Source organism: Nestor notabilis, unplaced genomic scaffold, assembly GCF_000696875.1.
Source record: "Nestor notabilis isolate BGI_N333 unplaced genomic scaffold, ASM69687v1 scaffold9594, whole genome shotgun sequence".
Lineage (NCBI taxonomy): Eukaryota > Metazoa > Chordata > Aves > Psittaciformes > Psittacidae > Nestor > Nestor notabilis.
This window is the reverse complement of record NW_009926880.1, coordinates 1-24908: the sequence shown is the minus strand read 5'-3', so window position 1 is coordinate 24908 and position 24908 is coordinate 1. Positions and strand designations below refer to the sequence as shown.

General features: G+C 39.1%; 2 protein-coding genes across 2 annotated transcripts in view; one reads left to right on the top strand and one right to left on the bottom strand.

Moving 5' to 3' along the window:
- Positions 1–463, top strand: part of CNOT11 (CCR4-NOT transcription complex, subunit 11) — a gene marked incomplete at its 5' end in the record, with an annotated part of 11499 nt that extends 11036 nt beyond the window's left edge. Inside the window, one exon of the mRNA XM_010013793.1 lies at positions 119–463. Coding sequence (XP_010012095.1) covers positions 119–316 — 198 coding nt within the window. The remainder of the gene's footprint in view (positions 1–118) is intronic.
- A 6974-nt stretch (positions 464–7437) lies between these two features.
- RNF149 (ring finger protein 149) lies at positions 7438–23913 on the bottom strand. Its single transcript, XM_010013791.1, has 7 exons — positions 23748–23913; positions 17680–17930; positions 14695–14763; positions 11819–11901; positions 11258–11354; positions 8379–8574; positions 7438–8001 (listed from the first exon to the last, which is right to left on the bottom strand). The coding sequence occupies exons 1-7, from the start codon at positions 23911–23913 to the stop codon at positions 7943–7945; spliced, it is 921 nt and encodes a 306-aa protein (XP_010012093.1). The 3' UTR covers positions 7438–7942.
- Positions 23914–24908: the final 995 nt, after the last annotated feature.

Here is a 24908-nt window from a genome sequence, read left to right as displayed (position 1 = left end):
GCTGAAGCTAAATTGCTCCTGAAATGCCTCACTTGCACTGTTGAGGGCCAAGAGTCCTTTAACCGACTTGGTTGCTAACATTTATTTGGCTTATGAGACCGTCTCTCTCCTGTTTCAGAACCGCCTGGTACGTCTGGTTTGTGTGTTTCTTCAGTCTTTAATCAGAAATAAAATTATTAATGTACAGGACTTGTTCATAGAAGTGCAAGCATTCTGCATCGAGTTCAGTCGGATACGAGAAGCAGCTGGCATCTTCCGATTGCTGAAGACACTAGATACAGGGGAAAATCCCTCAGAGACAAAGACATCAAAATAAAACCGCTGGGTCACTGGCAAAAAAAAAAACCCCTCCCAGTGTTCTATACCAATCAGTTGTATATTTAAACCTTAAATCACTGGATTAATGATGTGATACATTATAAATAGTGTTTTATGCATTTAAGCAATAAATAATGCTTTTTCTGATATACATGCTTGAAGTTTGTGAAACATGTTAGGCCTTACTTACATTATTTTTGATTATGGGTTAAACTGTTGTGTCATATGCATAGCCTGAACTACAGGCTCCAATTCCAGAGAGAACGTAAATGATACTTGCCATTTCACAGCAAGTTGAAGTATTTTATCTGGCACTTGCTGTCTTTGTGTCCAAAACCAGGAATATCTGAAGTCAGCTTGCATCAAGGTAAGTAACTTTAGTTCCCCTTTGCCCTTTCTTTACTGTACAGGACCTTCTAGAAACAGGATAAACTTATACCTTAATGCTTTACATCTAAGTTGAAGTACAATTTGACTGTTTTCTATGTAGCTAATACCCCCTTTTCAAAAGCATGGTTAAGAAAACACCTCATGGATTTTAGGCTTTTGTTTGGACCTTAGTACTGCAGCTTACAACAAAGTAATGGGCTCCATCAGGAAACTAATCACAGCTGGTTCAAGACATTGCACTCTACCTTATGATTTACTGAATTAATTTAGAAGAATTTAAGTCTTGTCAAAAAACACCCAAACCAAACCATACACAGGTTGCTACTATGATACTATAGCAAAAGCCTGGCTGTTGTGCCCTTCACAGTATTTGAGTTGTACTGACATAAATCCCCAGTCCCTGGATTTGTCCTGTACCTATAAAAAACAAAAATCAAAGTTTTATGATTTTATCATAGGTGCTTTTCAACATTCAAACTTGTTACTGAGGTTGCAGTATGTTTCAGCAGTGCTTGCTTGTTAGTACAAAAGGTAAGCTATGCTTTCCCAAATGTGTATTAGGCTTATGTAGCAAGGGAGGGCAGCAGGAAGGCCTTTGTGAGGAGAGGCCAGGGCTGCCCTGTGCCAGAGACCAAGCAAGCACAGGTAAGCCCCTCTGCCAGCACTTCTGTGATAACACTGGAGCAATCTGCACCCTACAGCGAGGGGCCACATTGGAGCAGTTCAAGAACTGCACAGCCCTGGGAGGGAAGCTCATGATGGAGCAGGAAAAAAGGGGCGAGGAAGGAACAGCACTGCCACCACTCAGAAGGGAGAGGTAGAAGAATGAAGCTGAGCTTAAGAAGGAGGGTTGGTTTAGTTCTTTGTTTTTTCTGTCCTACTCTAAACCTAGTTTATTGCCATTTAAAAATAATCTTCAAGTCTGGTTTTTGTGTCCAAAACTGCGAGCTTTTTCATCTTGTATTCCCCATCTTCAAGAGGACAGGGGAAGAACAGTTGGGTGAGCATCAAGCAGCAAGCTATGGTTAACCTACCACCCCCAGGTACCGGTGACATGGCAAGAACTCCTCAACATACAAAGGATCTCCCCCAGACTGCCCAGTATGAAGTTAATGCTGAGTCTCTTAGATCCATTTACATAAGTACAGCAAAGAAAACAAAACCCTCAAGATTCTCAGACATTGCTTTTTAAAAGGTCTGTATAATTTATTATGGAATTTGAGCTTTTAGCCATTAAATTACAACAATGCATAACTTGACATTCTTACAGTTGTACATACACAATGGAAAAGACATAGCCCAGTGCTTAATCCAAACAATGCAACCAAGTTAACTACAAGGTTACCATAAAAGACAGTTGATTGTGAATAGCTGTTGACAGACTAGCAAGTTCAAATGGTCCTCTGCAGTTATGTTTATAATAGAAGTAACTGGCTTCAAAGTTTTGGACTTAAGCTTCAGACTAACAAAATGATGTAAACTCAAAATTATTTTGCTCTTCTGAATTAAGAAGGATATGCCATTTAAAAATGCAGTATCATTACCATGTTTCAAATGGTGAAAAGTAGCTTCAGATCCAATGGAAGTATAATGGACAGTTTCCAGGCAATGTATTCTTCACACAAACACATGCAATTATAGAGACATTCTAGTTTTAAAAACTTTCTCAAATCAAGTTTTGCAATACAGCAGGATATCTGAGGAGAGAGATCAGGACCCACACTGAACAAAACCCAAAAGTCTTCAGCTTGACTTGTGCATGTTTAATCTACAATTCCAATTCCCAAATCTTCACACATCACCTATGAGAGAAAAGAACACATCTAGTAAAAGATCAGTCTCCAGGACGGAAATCTTGTTACAATTTTCACAGCCATGCTGGCTCGAAAATAAAAACACTGCCATCTTCCATGTTAGAAACCATAATTCACCATGGTCCTACTATAAAACTGCATCTCTTCAACTTGCTCAAGGGGAGAATCTCACTCTTCCCTCCTTCACCCCAGCTCCCCATCCCCTTAGCCCAGCTCTCAAACTCAGTGAATTGCCCAGTAAGGATACTCAGTTTCCTAGCTTGTCAAAATACAGCTTTAACAGATTCAGCTTTCTGTCACTTAAGCTGAATTAGCTCATCTCACACTCTTAAACTGAATGTGAGACAGAGCAAAGTAAATAGAGCAGAAAAGAAAAACCAAAAAGAACTAGTCTCTCTCTTCTTGTAACAGCAAGCTATTAAATCAGTCCAAGCCACTGTGCAAAGTCTCACCCAGCCTGGTGGCTGAAGGGAGACATATAAAACACAACAGTCCCTTGTCAAGCTGCCAACACATTTGATTCACCCAGCAGCCCACACCAAGAACTCCATTCCCTCCAGATTAGGCTGATGAGATACCAGCAGCTGACTCCTCTACTAGGCTTCAGTTCTGCCTCTTTGTAGAGCTGCTGCGTCAGTACATTTTTATTGATCTCAGTATCTTTGTCCAGCACAAAACCAGTGTTCAGTGCCAAGTGCTTAGAATCTAACCAACGAAAGCTATATACACTCACAGAGCCTCTCCACATAAAAACCCACCAAGAAAAAAGAAGAAAAACCACCTGAAAAGCAAAGGCCCCCACAACCTACCTAACCATTGCCACAATATCATCATTATTGTCTTGATTCAGGGTGCTAAAGGCTCTGTTGAGGAAGAGTTCCCAGTTTTACTAACACTTGGGATGTCAAGGTGTAACAGAAACATGCTTTTATCACAAACTGTAGCAACAACTGAGAAATGCTCCACAAATTCAGAAAGCCATTCTCAACCTACCGGTGTATACTTCCAAGTACAGCTGGCATTGCTAACAGTAGTTGCATGTCTAGACCTGTGTCTAGGCAGGGCAAGTCTGCTTTTATGGGGCAGCTAAATTAATCAGCCCAGCCTGTTGCATCCTATCTGTTGCCATCATAATGTAATACCAACACCTTTTGCCTCTGATCAAACTCATCACAACCTGCAAGTGTAGACACTGCCTCTGACATCCTTGGCCCAGAAAAGCTGTGGCTGCCCCATCCCTGGCAGTGTTCAAGGCCAGGTTGGACCGGGCTTGGAGCAACTTGGTCTAGTGGAAGGTGTCCCTGCCTATGGCCGGGGGGTGGGAGCCAATAGTGGTATGGCAGGGGGTTGGAACCAAATGGTCTTTAAGGTCCCTCCCAACCCAAACCATTCTGTGATCCTATGATCACCACAGGGCATAGGAAGTGGGGTAACCATCAGTATAGATTGCTGGGCTCCTCTCTGCCCAGACTACTACTGCTTAGTCTTAGGGAAAGCTTAGCAGGCTGGGCAGAAAACCTGGAAGACCATTCCTGAATCAAGAAGTGATTAAAATAAAGGTTTTTGCATGATTGACAAAGTCATTGCAATGGTGTTTCTCAGTGCCAGTTACACCCTGGCACAGAACCGGAATTCCCCAAGTGTAACAGCCCAGCTTTGGCAGGAATATACTGGTGCCAAATTTATTAAAGTCAGGATGGATTAAAAGCATTCTCAATGTAGTTAAGTTATCCTCCTCTGGCATACCTCCAGAATCTAGCACTAATTACTGGCAACAGGTTACTGGGCTACATTCACATACTTTTGGGGGGTAGGGCGGGTGCTAAGGGCAGGGGGAAGGAGTTACTGCTATCTAATAAAATTTCTCTAGTACATGCACAGAATCTCCTCCAAGCATTGCTTAGAGCCAAAGAAGAATCCAATCTAGTGGTCATTAGGAAAAGAAAATTCTAATTTCCTAGTTAAACTGCCACTACAGGTAATGTGCATTTACATTACATCTGAAAATGTCTACAGTTCATTTTTTCTTGCTAGTTGAAACAGTTATTTACTATCAAATTTCTTTTCCAATTTGGCATTTGTCAACTACTAATAAAGTAAAATTTCTGAACAAAGAGGGGCCTCCAGTCTTCAATCACCTGACTGTTTTAACATGTTCTTTGCTCCTTTTTAAGAAATCACTCGAACTTCCCTAAAAGCAAACATCAGAACTAACAAAAGCCACACCAGTGAACACAACACTGACAAAACTTACTCTACAACGGTAACATCCCCTAGTCCTGTTAGGGATATTCCCCAACTGACTTATTCACCATCACAAGGGGCTGTCCACTTCACATGGGCACTGTACTTTAAGGTTTGTATAATCATACCATATGAATGCCTCTAAGTGAGAAACCCGCCGCCCGATTACAGCAAAATCTGACAAAGGGACAGAGGTCTCTGAGACAAGTCCCTGCATGTTTTATGAAAAGAAAACAGATCAGGGCATGGGGGGAGGGAGGGTGTATTGTGGGGAGGGTAGACAACACAGAAGGAACCTGGAATGCACACAGCATCAACTCCCACATGAAGCAGGACACAGGCTAAGCAGAAGAGGCAGATTAAAGATTCTCCAAAGGATAGGGAAGGGAGTCACAAAGTACCTACCCTGCAAAAACATTGATAGCAGGGGAAAATAAAGACTCATTAGTTATGGCCTTCATATAAGCTTTCAGTTGGTGAAGTGCAAGAAACTAGAAATACCAGTTTGATCCAACATAGTAGGTCCAGACCAACAAAGTCTGGGAACCTGTATTTACCTAAGAGCTGCCTACACCTGTTTACTCTGAAGTTACATATTAGATGAGCTGTACCAGTAGGTCACAAGCTTCATGGTTTTAATCCTCTCCTGCTGCTGTTTCAAGCTCCCTAGATGGTCTTTTTCTTGTCCTGTACTTTTTGTCCTACCATTCTTTTTGCTAACGCATGTCAGCTTTTTGAATGAGGTCAGACTAATGATTCGCTTCGGAAGACTTTTGTCATCGTGCTTCCAAGGAGAGCAAACTGCTTGCTGGAGGCACTGCAATTCGGCCTTTTATTGTCATCATTCCTCAGCTGACCTTGTGAGATCCAACTATAGCAAAGATGAACTATGCACAAACCAATGTGACTGAAACAACTGTATCTACTCTTGTGCAGGTTGAAATAAAACAGGTAGAGCACCACCATTAGAAACAAACCCTGTGAATCTTCCTATTCAGGTATTTTTCTGTCAGGACACTTCACATTTCGTACACACACTTTTTGGTTTGCAGGTTCTTCAGCTCTTCTTCCAGCTTTCTGACAGATCCCAGCTTTGATTCGTAAGAAAAGCTGTTGGTTTTATAGGTATTACGTAAAAGTTGAAGTACTTACCACATTTCTCCTCTCCAGCATGAATAACTGTGCTGCAGGTATCAGCAAGACACAATCCACAGACTGACAAGACTTCTCTTGGTAACGCCTTTTGGTTCCTCCTTGAGCTAGAGTTTAAACCCTCTCAACATTTACTACGTCAATGTTCAGTTTTGTGTTAACGAAGAGGGAGAAGACTTAGTTTCTTAATATTGAAGAGACAGTTAAAAAGGCAGTTCTGGAAATGTTGGTAAGCTTCTTTTGGAGACATACGTGTCCCTATACATTGTTTGGTTTAGTTGTGGGTTGTTTGTTTGTTCAGTTTTGGAGATGGCTGGTCAGTCATATTCCATTCTCATGTGCTTCTTGTAAGATAAAGGCATCACAAAAACTTGCACCTGCTGGTGACATCAGAACTACAACCTGACAATTTTCTGGTAAACCTAAAAGTTACACTCCTACAGGGAAGAGGCAGATTTATCTTTCTTTAAAACAGGCATTAATAGGAATTTTTGGAAGGAAATTTAGGATGAAACATCTGCTCTGCAAAGTAGAAGTTCAGATTATATTTCCCCAGCTGAAACCTCTGACATTTCTGGAACATTCATTCTAAAATTAAAAAAGTTATTGCTTCTATTGAAGCTCAATATAAGTTAGAAAAAGAATTGCATATTTTCTTAAAAACATTCCAAATATACATTTTAAAAACAAAATGCACTCTAAACCAAATGTCTAGTAAAAGACATCATTTTAAGCAATCTGTAGTAACAGCATTACAAAAGAAAATTGAGGAATGTAGCATATTATTTATAACATGACAATGCTAAAATCCTAAACAATTCACTTAACACTTACTAAGTAGTGTTTTAAATATACATGTTTCTTTACAAAACAGCTTAGCAATTCCTTATACCACTTACAGTATATAAATATTTGAATAAGAGGTCATAGTGGGAGATGCCAGGGTTTATATTTACTCTCAGATGCTTCAGGTTTCCTAAGTGTTTTACTATAAGGCACAATACTGCTAATCTAAAAGAAAGGAATAAAAGCTAATGGCAAACCCAGTCAAAACTCCTAATGTGGAATACCCAAGAGAAGAATTCCAGTATCCTTACGCAAAGGAAAAGAAAACAAGGAAAAAACAAAACCAAACTTCGTAGATCCTAAGAAACAGTTTCAATTGGTACATAACAAAGTGGGACAGGATGGGAACAAGAATAAGAAGGAATTAAGTAAATTCTTATAAATAGACTAATAAATATATTTTAGCCATAATTAGCCCTTTACCTCTGTTCTACTGAGTTTAAGATTGAAAGAGGTAACCAGTGTGCATATACCTAAATAAGTCTACATGCTCAGCACGTGAAGACCACCTAGCACAACCTATTACTGCCATTTTCAGTATAAAAAGCTAACAAGGTGGAGAAAGTCTCCTTTGCTCTCAGCATCCACTCACAGTAGAACACATTACAAGATCAACTTGGTATTTGTTACATGTACGGAAAGTTGCAGCTAGCAAATTTTTCATTACAAAAAAGGATATGCAACATATCCATGAAGTTATTTGATTCCTTCAAGGTCGTATTATGTCTTTTCTAAGAATATTCATCTCCGATTACAACAGATCAGAACTTTCAGAACATTTTAATGGTTGTAGTCTTGTAAGTGTTCTCCACGTGTACAGACTGAATGTAAATAGTGCATCCAAAATATTTACCAGTTAAACGTTCTATATTGTTTTCACTGCCTAGTCTTCATCTTTGTTTCAGCCCTCTGGAACACAATGACATTGTAACAATGCTTACAGAAAAAGGGTTATTGCATCTCTTTTTAGGATGAGACATCCAGAGGAGATTTTATAAAATCCTCCTACGTACAAAATTCTTAGTTATTAGCCCTTTTGGAACACCAGCTAGAAAAGTTTGAAAGGTAAAATAATTTACATTGTTATTTTTTCCATTAACTAGACAAAAGTCCATACTATTAAAATAAAAAATAATAGTTCTTCAACAGTCTATTCAAGGTTTCTTCCACAAAGCAGTTCAGTGGGAATTTCCATTAGATAGATGTTCTCCATGCCGGTTATTACTGACATCCACATCTAAAAGTCAGGAATTAGAAGAAAAATTGTTTGTTGATTTGCCATTTTAATATGTTTTATCTGTTACACTAATCTAAACTCTGGCAACGAATTTCATACTCATAGATATCTAAGGTTCTCAAGAGTCTCTGGGTAAGTAATCCTCCTATGACACCGTTTACATCTCTCCCCCTCCTCACCCTCTAAAGACCAGTTTTCTCCAGCTCAATAGAATTTTCTCAAAATCTACCTGCTTGTACTTTTTGATCAGTAGTAACATCACCCAGTCTGGTCTGCACTGCAGTACTAACACTATTAACATCAGATAGAAAGTGGCTTCTTCTAATGCAGTGAACGGCATTAAGGATTGTCAAGTGATAAACTAAATTATTACTTACCAAGTAATGCTGTAGTTTCACCTGCATCCTCTTTTAAACTGGTGCACTGCAATACAGATTCATTAGTGGAGGAAGCTGACAATTCGCTTACTTCATTTCTGTCATCATCTTGTAAAGCAATACTCAGACTTCCAACTGAAACACTGCCACTTATCGATTCAGGTATCGGAACTTCAAGTACATCTTCAGGGTCCCCCTTCAAAATTAAATATATTTAACTGACATTTTTGTCTACCAGTAGGCATCAACATTCCTCCACATCGCCACTTTGCAGCCTCACCTTATTGGAAAAAAAGATCTACATGCTCTGGGTATAGCATGGAATAGTTTCTACTTTCATTGTTATTGTCTGACTACAAAGAAATGAAGCTGAGCAAAAGAAAAGCCACTTTTCCAAAATCACCCCAAAGCCAAGAGCAGCAACAGGAGTCGTCAATCCAGCCGGCCCATTGCATGGAATATTTCAACACTCTAGCAACACTCTGCTGCAGTCTGGGCAGAAGCAGGCTCAGCACATATGAAGTCTTCCCTGAGTAAACCTGCTGATCCCTTATGAGCCTCTGTTTTTCATTACTGTAGTTGAGCAAACCTGGACTGCTTTTTGGTTTTTTTTACTGGATTGAGCAAACATTTGACATCAGAACAAACTTCCCTCCTCCTTACCTCCAGCCTAACTTTGACTCTGTTCCAAAAATGCAAATATGCTGGCTTCTCACTGCAGGAACAAAACATCTGCAGCACAGCCAAATTAATTTATTTCACCTATTGTATAGCATGAGCTATTTCTGATCCATTCTGAAAGTTAATTCAATGGTCTACATGCACAATTCTTTTCCCAAAATTAAACAGACCACCTTCACTAAGCCATTGCCATTGATACACAAACATTATACCCAAGGAAGTACACTGCAGTACAAGTAGCTATTCTGTGGGCTTCATAATGAGGATTTTTTCCCCTCCTCAAACAATTAACAAAGGCCCATCTTAAGATTTAAGAAATTCTAGGCTGGTTCTTTCTTTAGCACCAAAGCAGCGCATTTTAAGATGTACTGAATTTTAATAAGCTATAAAACTGCTACAATTGAACATAAGTTAAGACACACGTGAATTTCTAATCTCTATATGTGGGCAGGGGGCATTAATAATTTTAGTTTCCAAAACTTAGGCATTTAAGTAAGCACTGAAACTACAGGATTCAGCAGCACTCTACCAAACCACTCAGACATGCTGAACTGCAGTTCTTTTCTCATAAGAAATAGCATAATGCAGAACTAGATCACTGATGTCCGTCTTTACAAAACAAAAGCCATGTTAACAGGACTTCGTGCATTCTTTCTACTTTAAGCCTTTAAGATTTTTGAAGCAGCTGAAGTATTTTTCTCCATAAAACTGAACAGAACCTTCAGCCTCTTTGCAGAAGGTTTAGCAGATTTCTCTAAGGCTGCACATTCTTGTCTGCAGTTATGTCACTCAGCGAGCACACTGCTGACAAGCTGCCTTGCTCTTCTCACTTTTCTCCCCTTCACATCAGTAAAAAATTCACACAATCACTCTACAAACTAGATTGGGCAACCTCGATCAGGGTGAAAGCTAAGCTAGGAAAAAAAATCCTGAACTATTTCCCACATTAGCTTCAGTGGAACACGAATGATTGAGGCATAAGCAGGACACGCTTCCCATATTCCATTAGAAAAAAGGACTAGGCTTCTGTATTTAATGTAATCCCACTTAACCTGCTTTCCAAAATTCATTCTGCCTTACAAGCAGAGGAAGTATTACTCCTCCCAGTGAGGTCTGACATCAGTATCCGCTGCCACAGCATGAATTCAGGGAATAAAATTGTTCTGAAGGTTCTAGTATTTCAGCTTCCAGCAGGTATACAAATGGATATATCCTTTTGCATGTAACGCAAGTGACATCAATCCAAGAATTCAAAGTGAGCAAAAAATAAGCTGCTAACATAACAATATTGAAGTAATAATAGCTATTTCACATGCCAAAGAGATTGCAACTCTTAGGTATAGTATGACTCAACACACAGAAGTGCCACAATCTGGTATATATATATATATATATATGCATATTACATAGCACAAGTATTGTCACCTTCGAGAAAAAAGTAATTCATATGTCTTCCATAGATCTGCTAAGTCTCTGCAATGAAGAGAAAAGCTAGTCAAAACACAGACCTAGTCTATACATGGAAGGCCCCTGAAACCACGAACACCCCTGTTTTCTAAAGATCTCTGTAGATGAGCAGAAGAGAGAGAGATTCATGCTTGTAGCATTTTAGTGCAACTCAAGACCATTTATCAACAGCGACTGAGTAACCTACAGCATGTGTCTTCATCTCTCTTTTCTGGTGCTGTCACAAAGAAATGAGAGCACATCATTTTCTCTACTTAACCAGTGTCTCGTGAATGTCTTTAGCAAGGCTGTAAGTACTGGCTCACTTATGGGGGTAACACTCTGGTTGTATGCTGAAGTACACAAACACTCAAGATAGAAAAACTTACTTTCTTCCTTTGAATCGCAGTTCTCAAGATCAAATATATGCTCTAGATCTATTGAATTAAGTTGTATTTTCACAGTTTGGGCTAATTGCCTCACCTTTGCTTCAACTTCCTTACTACCATCAGCTGGAGACAGAAAAAATTCGTTATCACAGAAGAGTAGACAGAGGATTCAAAAGCTGCTTGATACACTGTTTAAGCTCTTACCTATTCCCCTTATTTTTCTGTTTTTCTCTTATTCTTGCATATTTGCCCAACTTCTTCAGTCTTATCAAGTAACAACTGTTCTCACTCTTAACAGTTACATGAAGTCTTGCCTCCTGCACTGTACTTCTACAAGAAGATTAAAGTAAGTGTGCAACATACCCAGTATCCCAGAGCTTTGATAACATCTAATTTGCACATTGGACAAGTTCGGTGGTCCAAAAGCCAAGGATCAATGCATGTTCTATGGAAGATGTGCCTAAAGAAAAGAAATGCCCTTTAGAACTTACCATGAAAGGCACATACTATTCCTTCAAACCACGTGCAAGTCACTACATTAGAAAAGAAACTCATTCCTTTAGAACACTGACAATTAGTCACGGCTTAATTTCCTAGCACAGGCATGGCTTTGGAAGCATCTTCTTCCATGCTAGCTTTCTGAAATAAGAGATACTAACCACAAGGACATCACAGAGTTACCAGTTCAACAGTGTACAGCTCTACCCTAAGAAAGTTCTAATTCACCCCTACACTTCTAATTGCTTTTTCCCTGCATAAACATGAAGTGCTACATGGTCTCCCGAGTGCCCTTCAAACATGTACAGGCCATACAGATGGCACAGCTTCAGCTCTGACACCAGAGTTTCCTAAGTGTTTGCAGAAAGCTCATCACATATTTAAGGAAAACATGCTAAAGGTGAAAGAATAGGTATGACAACTTACTTGCAAGGCAGAATTCGGACAGTGTCTTTCAGTTTATAGTTCTCAATGCACACAGCACAGTTTTCCACATCAACATCTAAACCCTAAATATGACAACACATTTAAATGCATTACATCCATATTTCATTACATAACAAGCTTTGTGCAATAGCTAGCTTCGCATAATGTAAAATGCATAAAATGGTTTGGCAAATTAAATTATCTCCCTCACTTAATTCAAGATTCAATCAAGAGGTGATTTGATCAAGTGATACCAAATACCAAAAGCAACCAAACAGATTTTCTAATTTAAATAGCTGTATAGGGTACTTTAAGTAATTTGTTAAGCCTTGAACAGTGGCTTTGCTTATAGGAGCCCAGTAAAATTTCAGTTTAAAATAACTATAAAATGAAGACATTTTAAGAGGCCAGTACAGAAGAAAGTGCACAACCTGAATTCTTAACTGATGGTCCCAAAGGCTTCCAAGTGCTTAAGTAGAAAGATATTCTTCAGGTAAATACTGCAAACCCCTTCCCCACTTCCATTTTTTTCTACCACATGCTAGCTAAAGAGAACAAAGTATGCAATTTGGGGTGGTTTAAAGCTTCTCTCCAAGTGCACATCAGAGAGACAATCAAAATGCCATATTTCCCCACCTCAATTTGTTTCTTACTAAGGGTTAAATATCTTTCCTAACAGGTCCTGCTGTCATCTTGAAGACATGCTTATAGTTGCAGTGCAAATATGATGGATATTTCCAGATGCAAGCCTTCGGGTTGTATAGAACTTAAGTATTAAAAGAACAGACAGAAGGCAAACTTCTTCCCTTTCATCCCCCACAAAATAAGTACTTTTTGTTTACTGCTTACTGAAGCACTTCACTTTGATTACTACAAACGCTCAAATGAATTAGTACTGCAAGCAACCTTTCAAGTTCAAGGCAAATTTTCCCCTCCTTTGAATGCTATCAATTTACATAATTAACATCTTAAATTCCCAAGTAAATCAAATTAAGATTTTCTTTTTTTTTTTAACACAAGCGAAGTTAAGACAAGTACTTGTTCTGTAACAAATACTGGTTTTTATTCTGTACAAGAAGCAAAATCCAAGCACACCATATGTACCACATACTCAAATGAGTGTCCATTTTACAATAATCACATAAGCTTCTCAGGAAAGATCTACTTGACAGCAAACACACTTTTAAAATATTGACCTATTTTTTAGTTAAATACCTCAATCCCAAATGAAGTGATAATGAAAGACTGCACTGGGTCACAATCAAAGAAATACACTCTTTTAAATGGCTGAAAGGAAATATTTAAAGAAATGTACATTTACAAAGTAGACAGGACTTACTTCCTGATAAATCTACATTAGTTAATGAAAGTACCTCTGCATCACTAAGTTACATAAATTTGCTGAAAGTAGGCAGAGTCAAATCAAATTAGAAGACACGATTTACCAAGCAGAACTATATTAGTATTATTTAACATGCATTCATAGCTACAACCAGCATACTGTATAACAGCTGAAATTCCCCCGTTTAGTTAAGGGTGTATCAATGGGAAGGAACTACCTGGTACACTGCAAAAAACTCTTGTAATACAAATCCTTTTTAGAGGTTTACCGAACAGCAGCTTAAAAGCAGTTAACATCCTCCATGAGGTTCTCACCACAGGGTTCATCATGGCCCTTTTACATCCATTTCTTCCTACATTACATCCATTTCCTCCTACATTACATCCATTTCCTCCTACACTGATGTTATGTTTTGATACTGCTTTACACAACTTTTGATTCAACTCCATCTTTCTTGGTCTCTGATCTCACCATTGTACGAACAGAAGTATGAATATGCCTCTGTGAACAGCTTGAAATAGACTACTTTTTGATGGAATTTAGACTATAACTAAAAGTAACAAATACTTGTAAAGTGCTAAACATGCTGAATGCATAAGAGGCAAAAAGGCAAGTTCAAAGACAGTTTGCTGAATGAAGGACATACTCTCTGCAACATGTGACTTGAGCTGAGCAGCTTCTGTTCAACCACAGCTTTTCAAGTTCTTACAGTTAAAGTGCCCTTTCTCAATTCAATTTTATTCATGAAATTAAAATAAATAAATATAATCCTTGTTTTTCATCTGAGCAAATCAGTCCTTAATTAAAACCATCTTTAAGCAAAAACTAACTAAAGACAAGGGTTTGGGAAAAAAATGCCTATGTAGTGGCAAAAGTCTAGTTCAAAAGCTAATTCAGCATCTAGGATCAGAGCTGCCTGAAAACTCTAACTAGAATTACATTTCCTTTCAAAATCTTGGCTTTTTCAACTTCAGTTACTCTAATACAGCCATAAGTTTAGGCTATATGGTACCAAAGCTAACTTTCTGAAATCTGTTTTTATTTTTTAGAACAGATTTATTTCAACACATAGAAATATACTTCTAAGAAATTTTCTAGTATTTATGCTTTAAGTCTATACAGCTCCTTAATGTATCACATGTCAAATGATAGCTGTTCTTTTAAGAAATAAAAGAAAAAAAAAAGATTACATCAGCTGTAACAACTGTGCAATCAATAGGTCCTGGGAAGTATTTTGCAATCCACTTGTTGATGTTTTCAAGTGCTGAAAAGATTCATTTCCTCATCTTTACTGTATCAGCCCTATAGTCTCCTGTAACATTTTGTATAACCAAATATTATTTGCAATAAAACAGCCTTACATTTCGTAAGTAATTCAAATTTGACTCTCTTGATTTTTAATTCTGCCTTTTAAGCAAAGGCCATAAAATGAGCCTGAAATTGCAAGTCATACTCCAATTATGTCATGAGAATTCTATAAAGACATTAAACCAGCTTTTAAATCATACAGCAATAATCAGAGCCACTGAATTACCTTTTCTCCACGTTTCACAGTATGCAGCTGAAGCTGGCTGATTGCTTTCTTGGTTTCTTTCCTATGTCCCTTGAATAAAGATTTTAAGTACACAAGTTAGTTTTAAGAGTTAGATTTCAAAGCTTTTAAATAGTTTCCATGTGGATTACTAAGTCTTCTGAACGCATCTAAAAAAAAAAAATTAAAAAAATCTCTGCCTAACTACTTTGTTTACAAAATATTTCCAGTTCACAGATGTTGAAGAACTGCAAGTCTTGCATTCTCAGGGCACAGCGGCAAGCATTATCGGTAAGCATGCTGCTTTTACAATGGACTCAACTGGTGCAGAACTATACAGATCAAGCCGATATGTGACCTCAAATCATGACTGCCTGCATTAAGGGCTTTCCAGCATAGCAAAATTGAAATTAAGGTAGGCTTTGGAGGCAATCAGAGCCAAAACAAGAGCCATATAACCAGACCTTCTAGTTAGTCAAGCCCATGCGCAAGCACATGGTACAGTTTGCACCAGCTTAAGAGAAGGTAGAATCCTGCTGGACAGCCTACAGCTGGCCACCAGGTCAAAAGACTGCTTGTAGCTATTAATACTTCCCTTCAGTCAGACACTGTCTCACACATTATACAAAGCTTTGCACTGAAAGGACACATTATGCAAAGGAGATGACAAGAAAGGCTTAACAGACATAAGATACCGCACTGGACTTCTATACAGTAACAGTCCTAATTATGCTTTGAGCGGAAGCAAGAAAAGAAAGCAGTACTGTATTCCAAGACAAAGTGCTAGCTGCTGCTAGGAATTGAGAAACTAAACACTCCCAATTAACAGATGTTGATCTGTCTAGAGGCAATCCTCACTGATGAAATATCATAAAGGAATAACAAAACCCCATTATGGCAGCCTTTCTCTGTAATGATAATTACAATGACTTACAGCATTTTACAAACTTACAGTATTGAAAATTGGGATTTTTTTTTTTATGGTGTTAAATTTCTCTCAGAAATGGACAATCATCAGCAGCAGTCTATTCCACCTTCTGTGTCAGCTCAGAGGTTTTTGCAGAGTCCAGTTTTATCTTCAGTAGCAAGGAGATCTTCCAAAGTTTCATTGCTAAACTGGTGTTATAATAAATCTTAAGACACCCATCTTCACCTTCACTTGGCAGCTACGCACTGGCCTTCTCTAAAGCATGGCTTTAAAACTCCCAAGTTTAAATTATACTGGAGTCAGTAAGACAAGCAAAATAAGATCTGGGTTGGAAAAGTGGGTTATTTTGTTTCCAAAATTCTTCTAGGACTCCTAATGATATATCTTGACCAAAATCTTCACAACATGTTCAAACTTTAGGCAAAGTTTTGTAAGCTTTTGTTTCCAATGGTCATTTTGGGAGGGAGAAGTGAGAAAGTGGAATAACCTCATAATGCTAAGCAATTTCATTTAATTAAGCAGCATTTACATGACAAGCCTCATGGCAAAATTTATTAAGAATCTGTGGTACATATTTCTGGGAAACATCACATTCATTTTAAAAAAAATGCTTAGAACTGTTACTGTCCATAAAGCATAATGTTCACAAAGCATGTGAACTTCCCTTAGCAGGAATTATCCTGAAGCCAACAGGAAGAAGCAACTTTCTTCAAACAACTATTACAACACAAAACCACACCCCCCTTCTCTGTAAACACCTCTCAAAAAAATCTTGTTTTCTTGAAAGTATTCTCAGAATGTAAGTTTTAAAACTTAAAGCCTAGTAAGAGAGACTCAAGGGAACCAACATTTCAAGGAGACTCCAAGTTTAACCAATACAGAAGTCCCATGTGTTATCCTCAGTTACTGAAAGAAGGAATTAAGCATTTTCCCCGAGTCCTTTAAGTCTAAACCAAAGCTTAGAGTCCTGAAGGCAAACAAAAATTCCATTCCTTCCTCCCCAAAGCTAGAATCTGTATGTTCAAGCAGAAGGCAGGGGAAGTCCACATGACAACCAGTCATTTGAAATTACTTTTTCTTGTTCTAAACTCAGGATTAAGGAGAAGAATAAAAAAATGGATGGAGGAAAAGAAGGGAGGAAAAGGTTTTTTTTGGAAAGAGAACTACTTGCAAAGAAACAAGTGCAACAATGGTAGAATTGCAGAAGACCATAGAAGGAACCTAACCTGTTTGCAAGAGTTGAAAAGCACAAGGAAGTGCCATCCTAAGGTGTTTTCAAAACTCAGCTGGATTAGGGCCTCAACAACTCCATGTAAGTTGCTCTCTTGAGTGTAAGGGTCTGAACCAGATAGCCTCCAGAAGTCCTATCCAACCTAAATTATTCTATGATGAAGTACTACCCCCAGGGGGGAGAAAGTAAAGCTGACCTTTTCTAACCTATCAAATTATGTGAAAAGGGCAAATATGGAGCAAAGTTACTCCTTCCTGATCTTCCCAGTAGTCCCACCACGCTCAGTACTCCATGTAGTTTAAGAGCACTGAATCTCACCACACATGCTGCTGCAATTCAGTACTCTACAGTGGAGTGGTAGGATTACAAGTATCAAAATAGTTTCTATAAGGCTTTATCTAGCCTTTACTTGTGGGTCTTAGTAAGAAAAAAGTTTACCATGGCCTCCTACCATTAAAGAGCCTAGTTAGGGAAGTTTGTACCTTCATCATGAAAATTACTGAAGAACGAAAATAATTTTTACTGTCCAAAGGAAGGAAGCTAAGCTAGGTGACAAATGACACAAGAAGCTACCTTTACTCAGTTGTTGACAAGTGGCTAAATATATTTCCAAGTATTTACAAGTGTCTAATAATTGTAATGAGCCAAACTCCCAATGTCAATTAGCACACTGCTTATTAGCCTCACTAACCACTGAGTGGCATTCACAGATACTAAAGGAGCAAAAAAGCACAGATCTTCAAGGATGTTTCAATAAATAAGCAAAGTTAGACAACAGATTTGACATAAGAAGACAGTAAACCTCTGAAGCGTTATCAACTCCAATTACCTGGTTTCCAAACTGTGATCCTGTATATAGGAAACGTTGTATATAGTAAAATATGAGCCAAGCGAGTGATATAATCATCATGGTGATGAAGGCGATGGCTACAAACACAACCGACTGACCACTAATATATTCCTGCACATGTCGTGTGCCAACACCTATAGTCATTTTTACTGGAATCCCTCTTCGTACTGGCTCCAATATCTCTATTCCTTTTGGATAGCCAACCATTATCACCACTGTATTTCCTGTTCCTGTTGGAAGGGAAAAAAAAAAACAAACAGAAAAGTCATCACAGTAAAAATTTAGGCATTCTGGCTTGATGGTAATTTGGGCCTCTTCAGTTACAATCAGCTAGCAAATTTATAGGAAAACCTCTGAGGTTTTTATCAGGCATAGCAGATGTCATACAAAGATTTTTTGCTAGTAAACTTTATTTACTTTATGAAACTCTCAAACACAAGATAAACTTCAACAGATGCATCTTTACTATTTAAGGCCCTATACTCATTCCACACAGTGAGGTGGGATGTGGATGCCATGCAAAAAAACCCCAGACAGGTTATACACATATCATCTTGAAGTTGCTGAAGTTCTAACATACAACTCAGGAACAGCTGGTCCCCTATTTGTCAGTGGGAAAATTTCAGCTGCAGATGGAGACAGTATGTGAATACCATGAAGAGACATTCGATTACATTTAAATCTGAGTCCATAGCACAATTACTCTGGATATGTCAACAAAATAAAAAAAAAAGATTCAGGTATATAATATTATCTACATTAATATAAATTACATTAAACATTGGGGAGACAATGGAATAGAGGCTGCAGATGCCCCATCCCTGGCAGTGTTTATGGCAAGGCTGCACGGGACTTGGAGCAACTTGGTCTAGTAGAAGGTCTCCCTTTCCATGGCAGGGAAGGTTGGAACCAGATGATCTTTAAGGCCCCTTCCAACCCAAACCATTCTACGAGTCTACAATTGAAATACGCTTTTGGGAGCATGGAACCAAAGAATTTTTCTATTACATTAGAACTCAAAAGCACTCAATCTGTATGATAAACCACCTACTACCAGGAGAGAGAGAGAGAAAAAAAAAAAAAAGAAAAAAAAAAAAAAAAAAACACAAACCGAACTCAAAAGCACTCAATCTGTATGATAAACCACCTACCCCCCCCCCCCCCCCAAAAAAAAAAAAAAAAAAAAAAAAAAACACAAAAAAAAAAAAAACCACAAACAAAAAAAAACCCTACAAAAGCAAAAACCCCCACACCAAAACAAAACAAAACCCAAAACCAACCCTCCTTCCACAAAAACAAGTCACCTTTTCACTGGTCTGTGCTATTTTTATTGGAATAGTTCTTACTCTGTGCATCCCAACACTGCTATATGCCCTTGGCAAGTCATGGCTTTTAGCTCACTTTGCACTCCTACCTCCGAGAAAAAGTGAAACTAAGTTTAATTCAGAAGGAAAGCAGAGGAAGAAGAAAAAAGAAATGGGTTTTCCTAACCAGAAAGCTAAAGCTGTCATGTCACAGCTACCTTTTTAAGATCCACAAGATTACCTACCTGCAACAAGACCTCCCACTGAAGACTTAAAAGCTTTATTTTCCCCTCCTGGCTGCATTAGATTCACTACCGAGAAGCTACGTCAAAAGAAATGGTTGCATTACATCAAGTGGGTATTTTCAAAACTCAGTGCAGCATTCCAGACTCACCCACCTCCCTTCCTACTAAGAAAAAGTTATTTGCCTGAAATACTTAAAACAAACTCCTATAGTTGAGACGGTTCTGGCTGTGACACCTTACCCACCTGACCACTCCTCTACCATGTCAAGGGGAATTTTACAGAAGTTTCACTTCTGTATATAGCACAGTAAAGTGCAGACCATTTGTTGTAGATGAAACATTAAAGGTTGCAGTTATTAGTTGAATAACCCATCTCAATGCCAGTTGCCCTTTCTCAGCTTCATCTTACACAACCATCCCACTTCTGGTCACCTATTGTAAGAATCATTACATCTGGCTGGAGAACAGACCCAGCAGAAGAGCAGATTTTCCAAATAGGGCTACATTTGTATACCAATGAGGATAGTGTGGAGAGACAAATAAGAAGATGCTACTGGGGCAAGGCCCAACTTGTGCCTCCTCTCAGGCACCCCACTCAGCTCATCAGCAGCCCCCAGCCATCTTGCATTGCTTTGCCTTGTTGGACATTAGAAGTCACAAAGCAGCAAGGGTAAAGACAAACAGGACACAAACAACTAGGCTCCACTAATTAGTTCTACTCACCAACAATGTGCCAATCCACTTGATACCACAAGTCCAAGCATACTAAGATGCTGTTAATTAGTATTATTCTCCTACCTGATCCAGCATGAAAGCATTACCAGAGAGAATCATGAATCTCAGAAGAGTGTGTGAGACACTCCTTGCTGTCTGACCCTGCACAATGCCAGAGGGAGTTAACAAGAAAAGACTTAAGGCAGAAAGTTATATCACATTGCTGAGAACTGTCAACCACATACTTAAATCAGGAAGTTAGGTCTCATGTCCTTAATCGACTGCAAGAGTTACCAATAACAGGAGGGGTGACTAAGGATGGCTAGTGAACAGTACAGGAGTACTGGAAAGATTTATATGGTTTCACTCAGACTTGGGGAAGAAAACTTCAAGATTTGAGGCAGCCTGTTTTTTTCAATCAGTAAAGGTTTTCTCCTCGATCCTGAGTCAGTTTAATCCTGCTATCTAGTTCTCTGCATGATTTCTAACAAAGAAGTATTCAAAAATCCCTCAACACTCAGTAACGCCCTTCTCCGTTTCGTCACTAGCAAGTCCCACTACCATCTAGTTACTTCCTTGAAATGGAAGTTAGGCTACTTTTGTGCAATGGCCACTATACACTCTGACACCTAGTTTTAGAACACGAGTGTGCCATACATTTTTAAATAAGTGTCTATTAAAAGCATTTTAACAGTTTTGAAGACTTGGTGATGAACCTGCCATTAAAAATACATGCAACTGAACATGGTGGCCTTGAAGGTCACAAGACGAAATAAGAAAATTGCAATCCACTATTACAAAGGGAATAAGAGCAGTCTCAGAGAAGCAGTTGCCCTGAGCAGCCTGTAAGACTATAAAGGCTTTAACTCATTCCTCACTAATTTTAGACTTCTGTTCTGAAACACATTATTCAAAGACTGAAATGCTGTTGAGTCATTCCATCAGCTTCAACTGCAACACAACTCAGAGACCTCAAATCCCATTTATAAAAGAACTTCAAGTGTTACATACGTGCATCTGCTGAGAGCATGTCTGGTTGGCTTTACCTTTCTATAACCTTCTAATTTTGCAATTACTAACTCTCTAAACTTGTTTTCTTTTCTAAATTTGATTAATGCTTCATTGAAATAAGGTAGACTTGAAATCTGGTATGTGCCTCTTTTTTTTTTTTTTTTTTTATTAACATTATCATAACAGATACACTCTAGCTTTTGTCCTTATGAGAAACACCAGAAAGCTCCTACAGTTTGAGCACCTTGCTAAAAATGTTTGAGGTCAGTCCTTACATCTATTTAAGCACAAGCACCCTACTAATACTGCTGCAATTAACACTGAAAGTTCTGTTTATCTCCTGGTCCAAACAAATGTCTCTGACCTTTACCAAACACATAACAGTACACTAATAATCCATTGCCAAGCTTTGTTTCAACCATCTACTCCCACCTCATATCACCAAATCCCTGGTGCACATTGTGTTTTCACCTGCCCCAAGAAGGAGAATGGGTAACCAGAAGAGTCAAGTAGTCAAGCAGTCACCACTGGTACACATTTTTCTTTCCATATGGGTTTCCAACACATATGCACTCTTACCTATAAAATAGGTGTAAGCATCTGCTTCTTCAGAACAACACAGCAGATAAGCATCATGCAGTCACTGTCAGAGTTCAGCAAGCAACTGATTTCAGTTCTACCCTTTCAGTAGTACAGTACCAGAAGCTTTCTGTAGAAAGCTTCAGTAATACAGAAGTTATGCACCACTTGAAAATCCCAGGTAGTGATGAAAGCAATGCAGCAAGGAGTTGAACATGCCAAGATAACCCTAACTTGGCCACTTCGGAGCTGACAAAGAGCTTATAGAGCTTCGAGTACAAAGTTGTTTGCATCTGTTTTGTTCAATTACCTGCATAAAAGAAATCATAACAATGAAGGAAAGAACTAGTTGGGTGTGTTTTGGCAAAGCTGCAGCAAATCAGAGACCCTTTTCTTAACACAGCTGAAGTAATGCACTCAAGTCTCAAGCTTCACTTAAATCCACAAGCCATGCACTAGCACTCCACTCCAGACCTATCTGAAACTACTGTAGCCAGTCCTCCTCCTTCTGTTCCCGCGTGTCAAGCACAATAGTACTTTATTTTGTAGTCTTCAAGGTATGTTGAAACTTATGTTCTGATCGCAATCCAAAGTCCAAGCTTGAGAGGGGATTCGGAAATGGCTGGATGCCCAGCATGAAGTGTAATAGGAAAAATACAGAACCAGTAAGGCCCTTCTTTCTTACTATTACAATATACCTCTCCTTAATCTCTTAACCAGCACTGAGCCTCACTCTCAGCCTGCTCTCCACAATACTCCACACCTTGCCTCTCCAGGCTCCCCTCCAACCCACTCTCAGCTAATACTTCTTACTTATTGTTTTGGAAAGGAATTTGAAGCCTCTAAGTTCACCACCACCAAAAATAAAGTTAAAACTGCCTGCAAAGCCTATTTTTCTGTAGAAGTGAAGGCTGAGTTTATACTATTCATATTTGATAACTTTACGAAGCTCTTTGAGTCATTAGGGCAAAATGAGTATCTTCCACTAGAAAAAGCCGCCTCAGCCACACGTGAAGTTGTTTCACTATTACTTCCTTTGACAGGAGGCAGGGGGGAGAACCTCAAGGCCAGGGGTTTGTTTTTTTCATAAGAATGAGAAAATGAAACATTGAGATCAGAGAAGTTACCCATTTATCATCCTTACGTAATTCAGGCTGCATCTTTATCAGCCATAACCATTGTTCTACCTCACACCATTTTCAGTGCCACAAACTGCAAATCCATTAAGCAAATGTTCTTCATGCATATAACTCCACTCCTTAGTTACAGCACTGCAGATTTCCCAGAGTATTTATTCTCAGCACTCCTCCCTGAAGTAGGTTTTGTTCCTCATGTGTCAGTTCACAAATCCCTTCACAGGAATGTCAAACTTGGCTCCTATAAAATGCAGTTTACCTTCCACATTCTTCCTTGCCTTTCTTCTACAGACTCCCTTTCCCTCTTCAAAACATCTAAGATTTAAAACAACGGTAATTCTTCCCTGTATTTCAAATTCAAAGTGCACTGAAAAAATTAAACATTTACATGTTTGAAAGTTTCAACCATGAAACGAAAGATTTGTGACTCCTTAGCTCGTGATTAAATTGTATTCCTGCCTGATCCAAACCATCCTGGGGTGCAATGTGCATTTGCAATGTCAGTATAAATAAGTAAAAATGTCTTCTTGTACACATACGACACTAAAATCACAGACCTTACACAGGTAGAGCTTTTACCTGCAACATTCTGCCAGTTTAAGAAAAAAAACTACTAACTAGCAGCAAGGGAGCAGTTTTTTATACCACTGATAGATGTAACTACACTAGCAAGTCCAAACCTGAGCATAAGCCCAAGAAGGTTTTTATGTGCTACTGTCAGCTCTATGCTGCAGAGATGACAAGAAAAAAAAAAACAAACAAAAAAAACCACCAAACACCACCGACCCCCCCCCCTCAAAATTATAAAAAATTGATAAAATAAGGTGGGAAGAGAAAGAAGAGATTCCACAAAAAAGTAAATAAAATTTATGAGAGGCTATGATGGGGCATGGGGAGGAACATGGGAAAATTCCCACAGGGAAGAAAGAAAATTTCATAGTTGTTGGCCAATACACAGTGACAGCAAGAAAAAGAAACTAACAGCTCAGAAAGAAGACTTATTACCCAGCAAAATACCTTAATTGCCATGTGGGCTCAAAATCAAAGGTACACCTTACCTAGCATCCCACCTCCACTTTCACAGCAGATTAAGAACACAAGAGATGGGCCAGGCTGATCTACCCAAGCAAGCAGCAGGCTAAGAGGAAGCACGCTTCCAACCCCCACAACGGTGCCGCTTGGTATTCCAAGAAGAGGGACTTGTTTTCCATCCAGTATACACATGCTACGAAACAACAGCTCCCTGAGACTTTTCAGCTCATTATATTAAAGTAAATAAGTTTGTTTTCTTTAGAAATGCACCCTGGCTCTACTTCAACCAAGTCCCTTTCCCCTTCCTCAGGAGGTGGGAATGACAGTCTGGGCACTAACGAACTCATTGTACCAGGACCATCTGAAACAGGCATTTGCAGCATTTTTTATTAATTTGCCCTGCATCCTCCTCTGAGAACCTTCCAGTTCCTCAGAAGTCTACAAACGCAAACAGATCTTTGTAGGAGAGTTTTGAGGGTTTTTTTTTTTTCCCCATTTAGCGTTTGATGTTGTCATGCTCAAAAAAAATCCAGAAAGACTTTAGTGTCACAGCCCAAGCCACGACTGCAGTGACAGAACATCTGGGTTCTTATCTCTGCAAAAATCAAAGATCCCTTCTGTAGATGATCAACACGCTCAGACAAGCCAAGCCAGCATCCTTGCCTAGGCTTCACGTTTCCTACCGCATCCACAAGCGTTTCAGAATTACCTGATGCTTATACCTCTCTCTCTCATCCTTTACAGACAACGATAAAGCTATTGCAATGAAGCCTGTTCCAAAAGCTACCTTCAAACAGCTTTTGAAGGCTGATGCCTTCAACAGCACCAGGAGGCATCTTCAGGATACCTGATGTGTTTCTGCGCAGCCTGCGGAACGGGGCCTACCTTTCACCGCTGCAGCCGTTCTGTCAGAGGGTACAAAGCCAATATGAACTGACCCCGTGCCCGCCCCCCCCGCCGCGGGCTGTCACACGGCAACCCGCTTCGATGGCTTCGACACACCTTCTCCACGACACCCGAGATGTAACTTGGAAGACCGAAGACAGTCCCGTCGTTTCCCCACTGCGGTTTAAAGCAAGAGGAAAGAAAAACCCGGCTCTCTGGACCGTTTTTATGGGGATTTCTGCCTCCCAGCATCTCCATCCGTCCCCACGCAGACCCACCGGCGTTAGACAAAGCCACCCCCC

Coding starts and splice junctions, on each gene's coding strand:
- RNF149 (XM_010013791.1), bottom strand. CDS start 23,913: ATGTGTATACTGGATGGAAAACAAGTCCCTCTTCTTGGAATACCAAGC. Junction 14,764..17,679: donor GATCACAGTTTGGAAACCAG/GTAATTGGAGTT, acceptor TCTTTATTCAAG/GGACATAGGAAAGAAACCAA. Junction 8,002..8,378: donor TGAAACTACAGCATTACTTG/GTAAGTAATAAT, acceptor CCTGACTTTTAG/ATGTGGATGTCAGTAATAAC.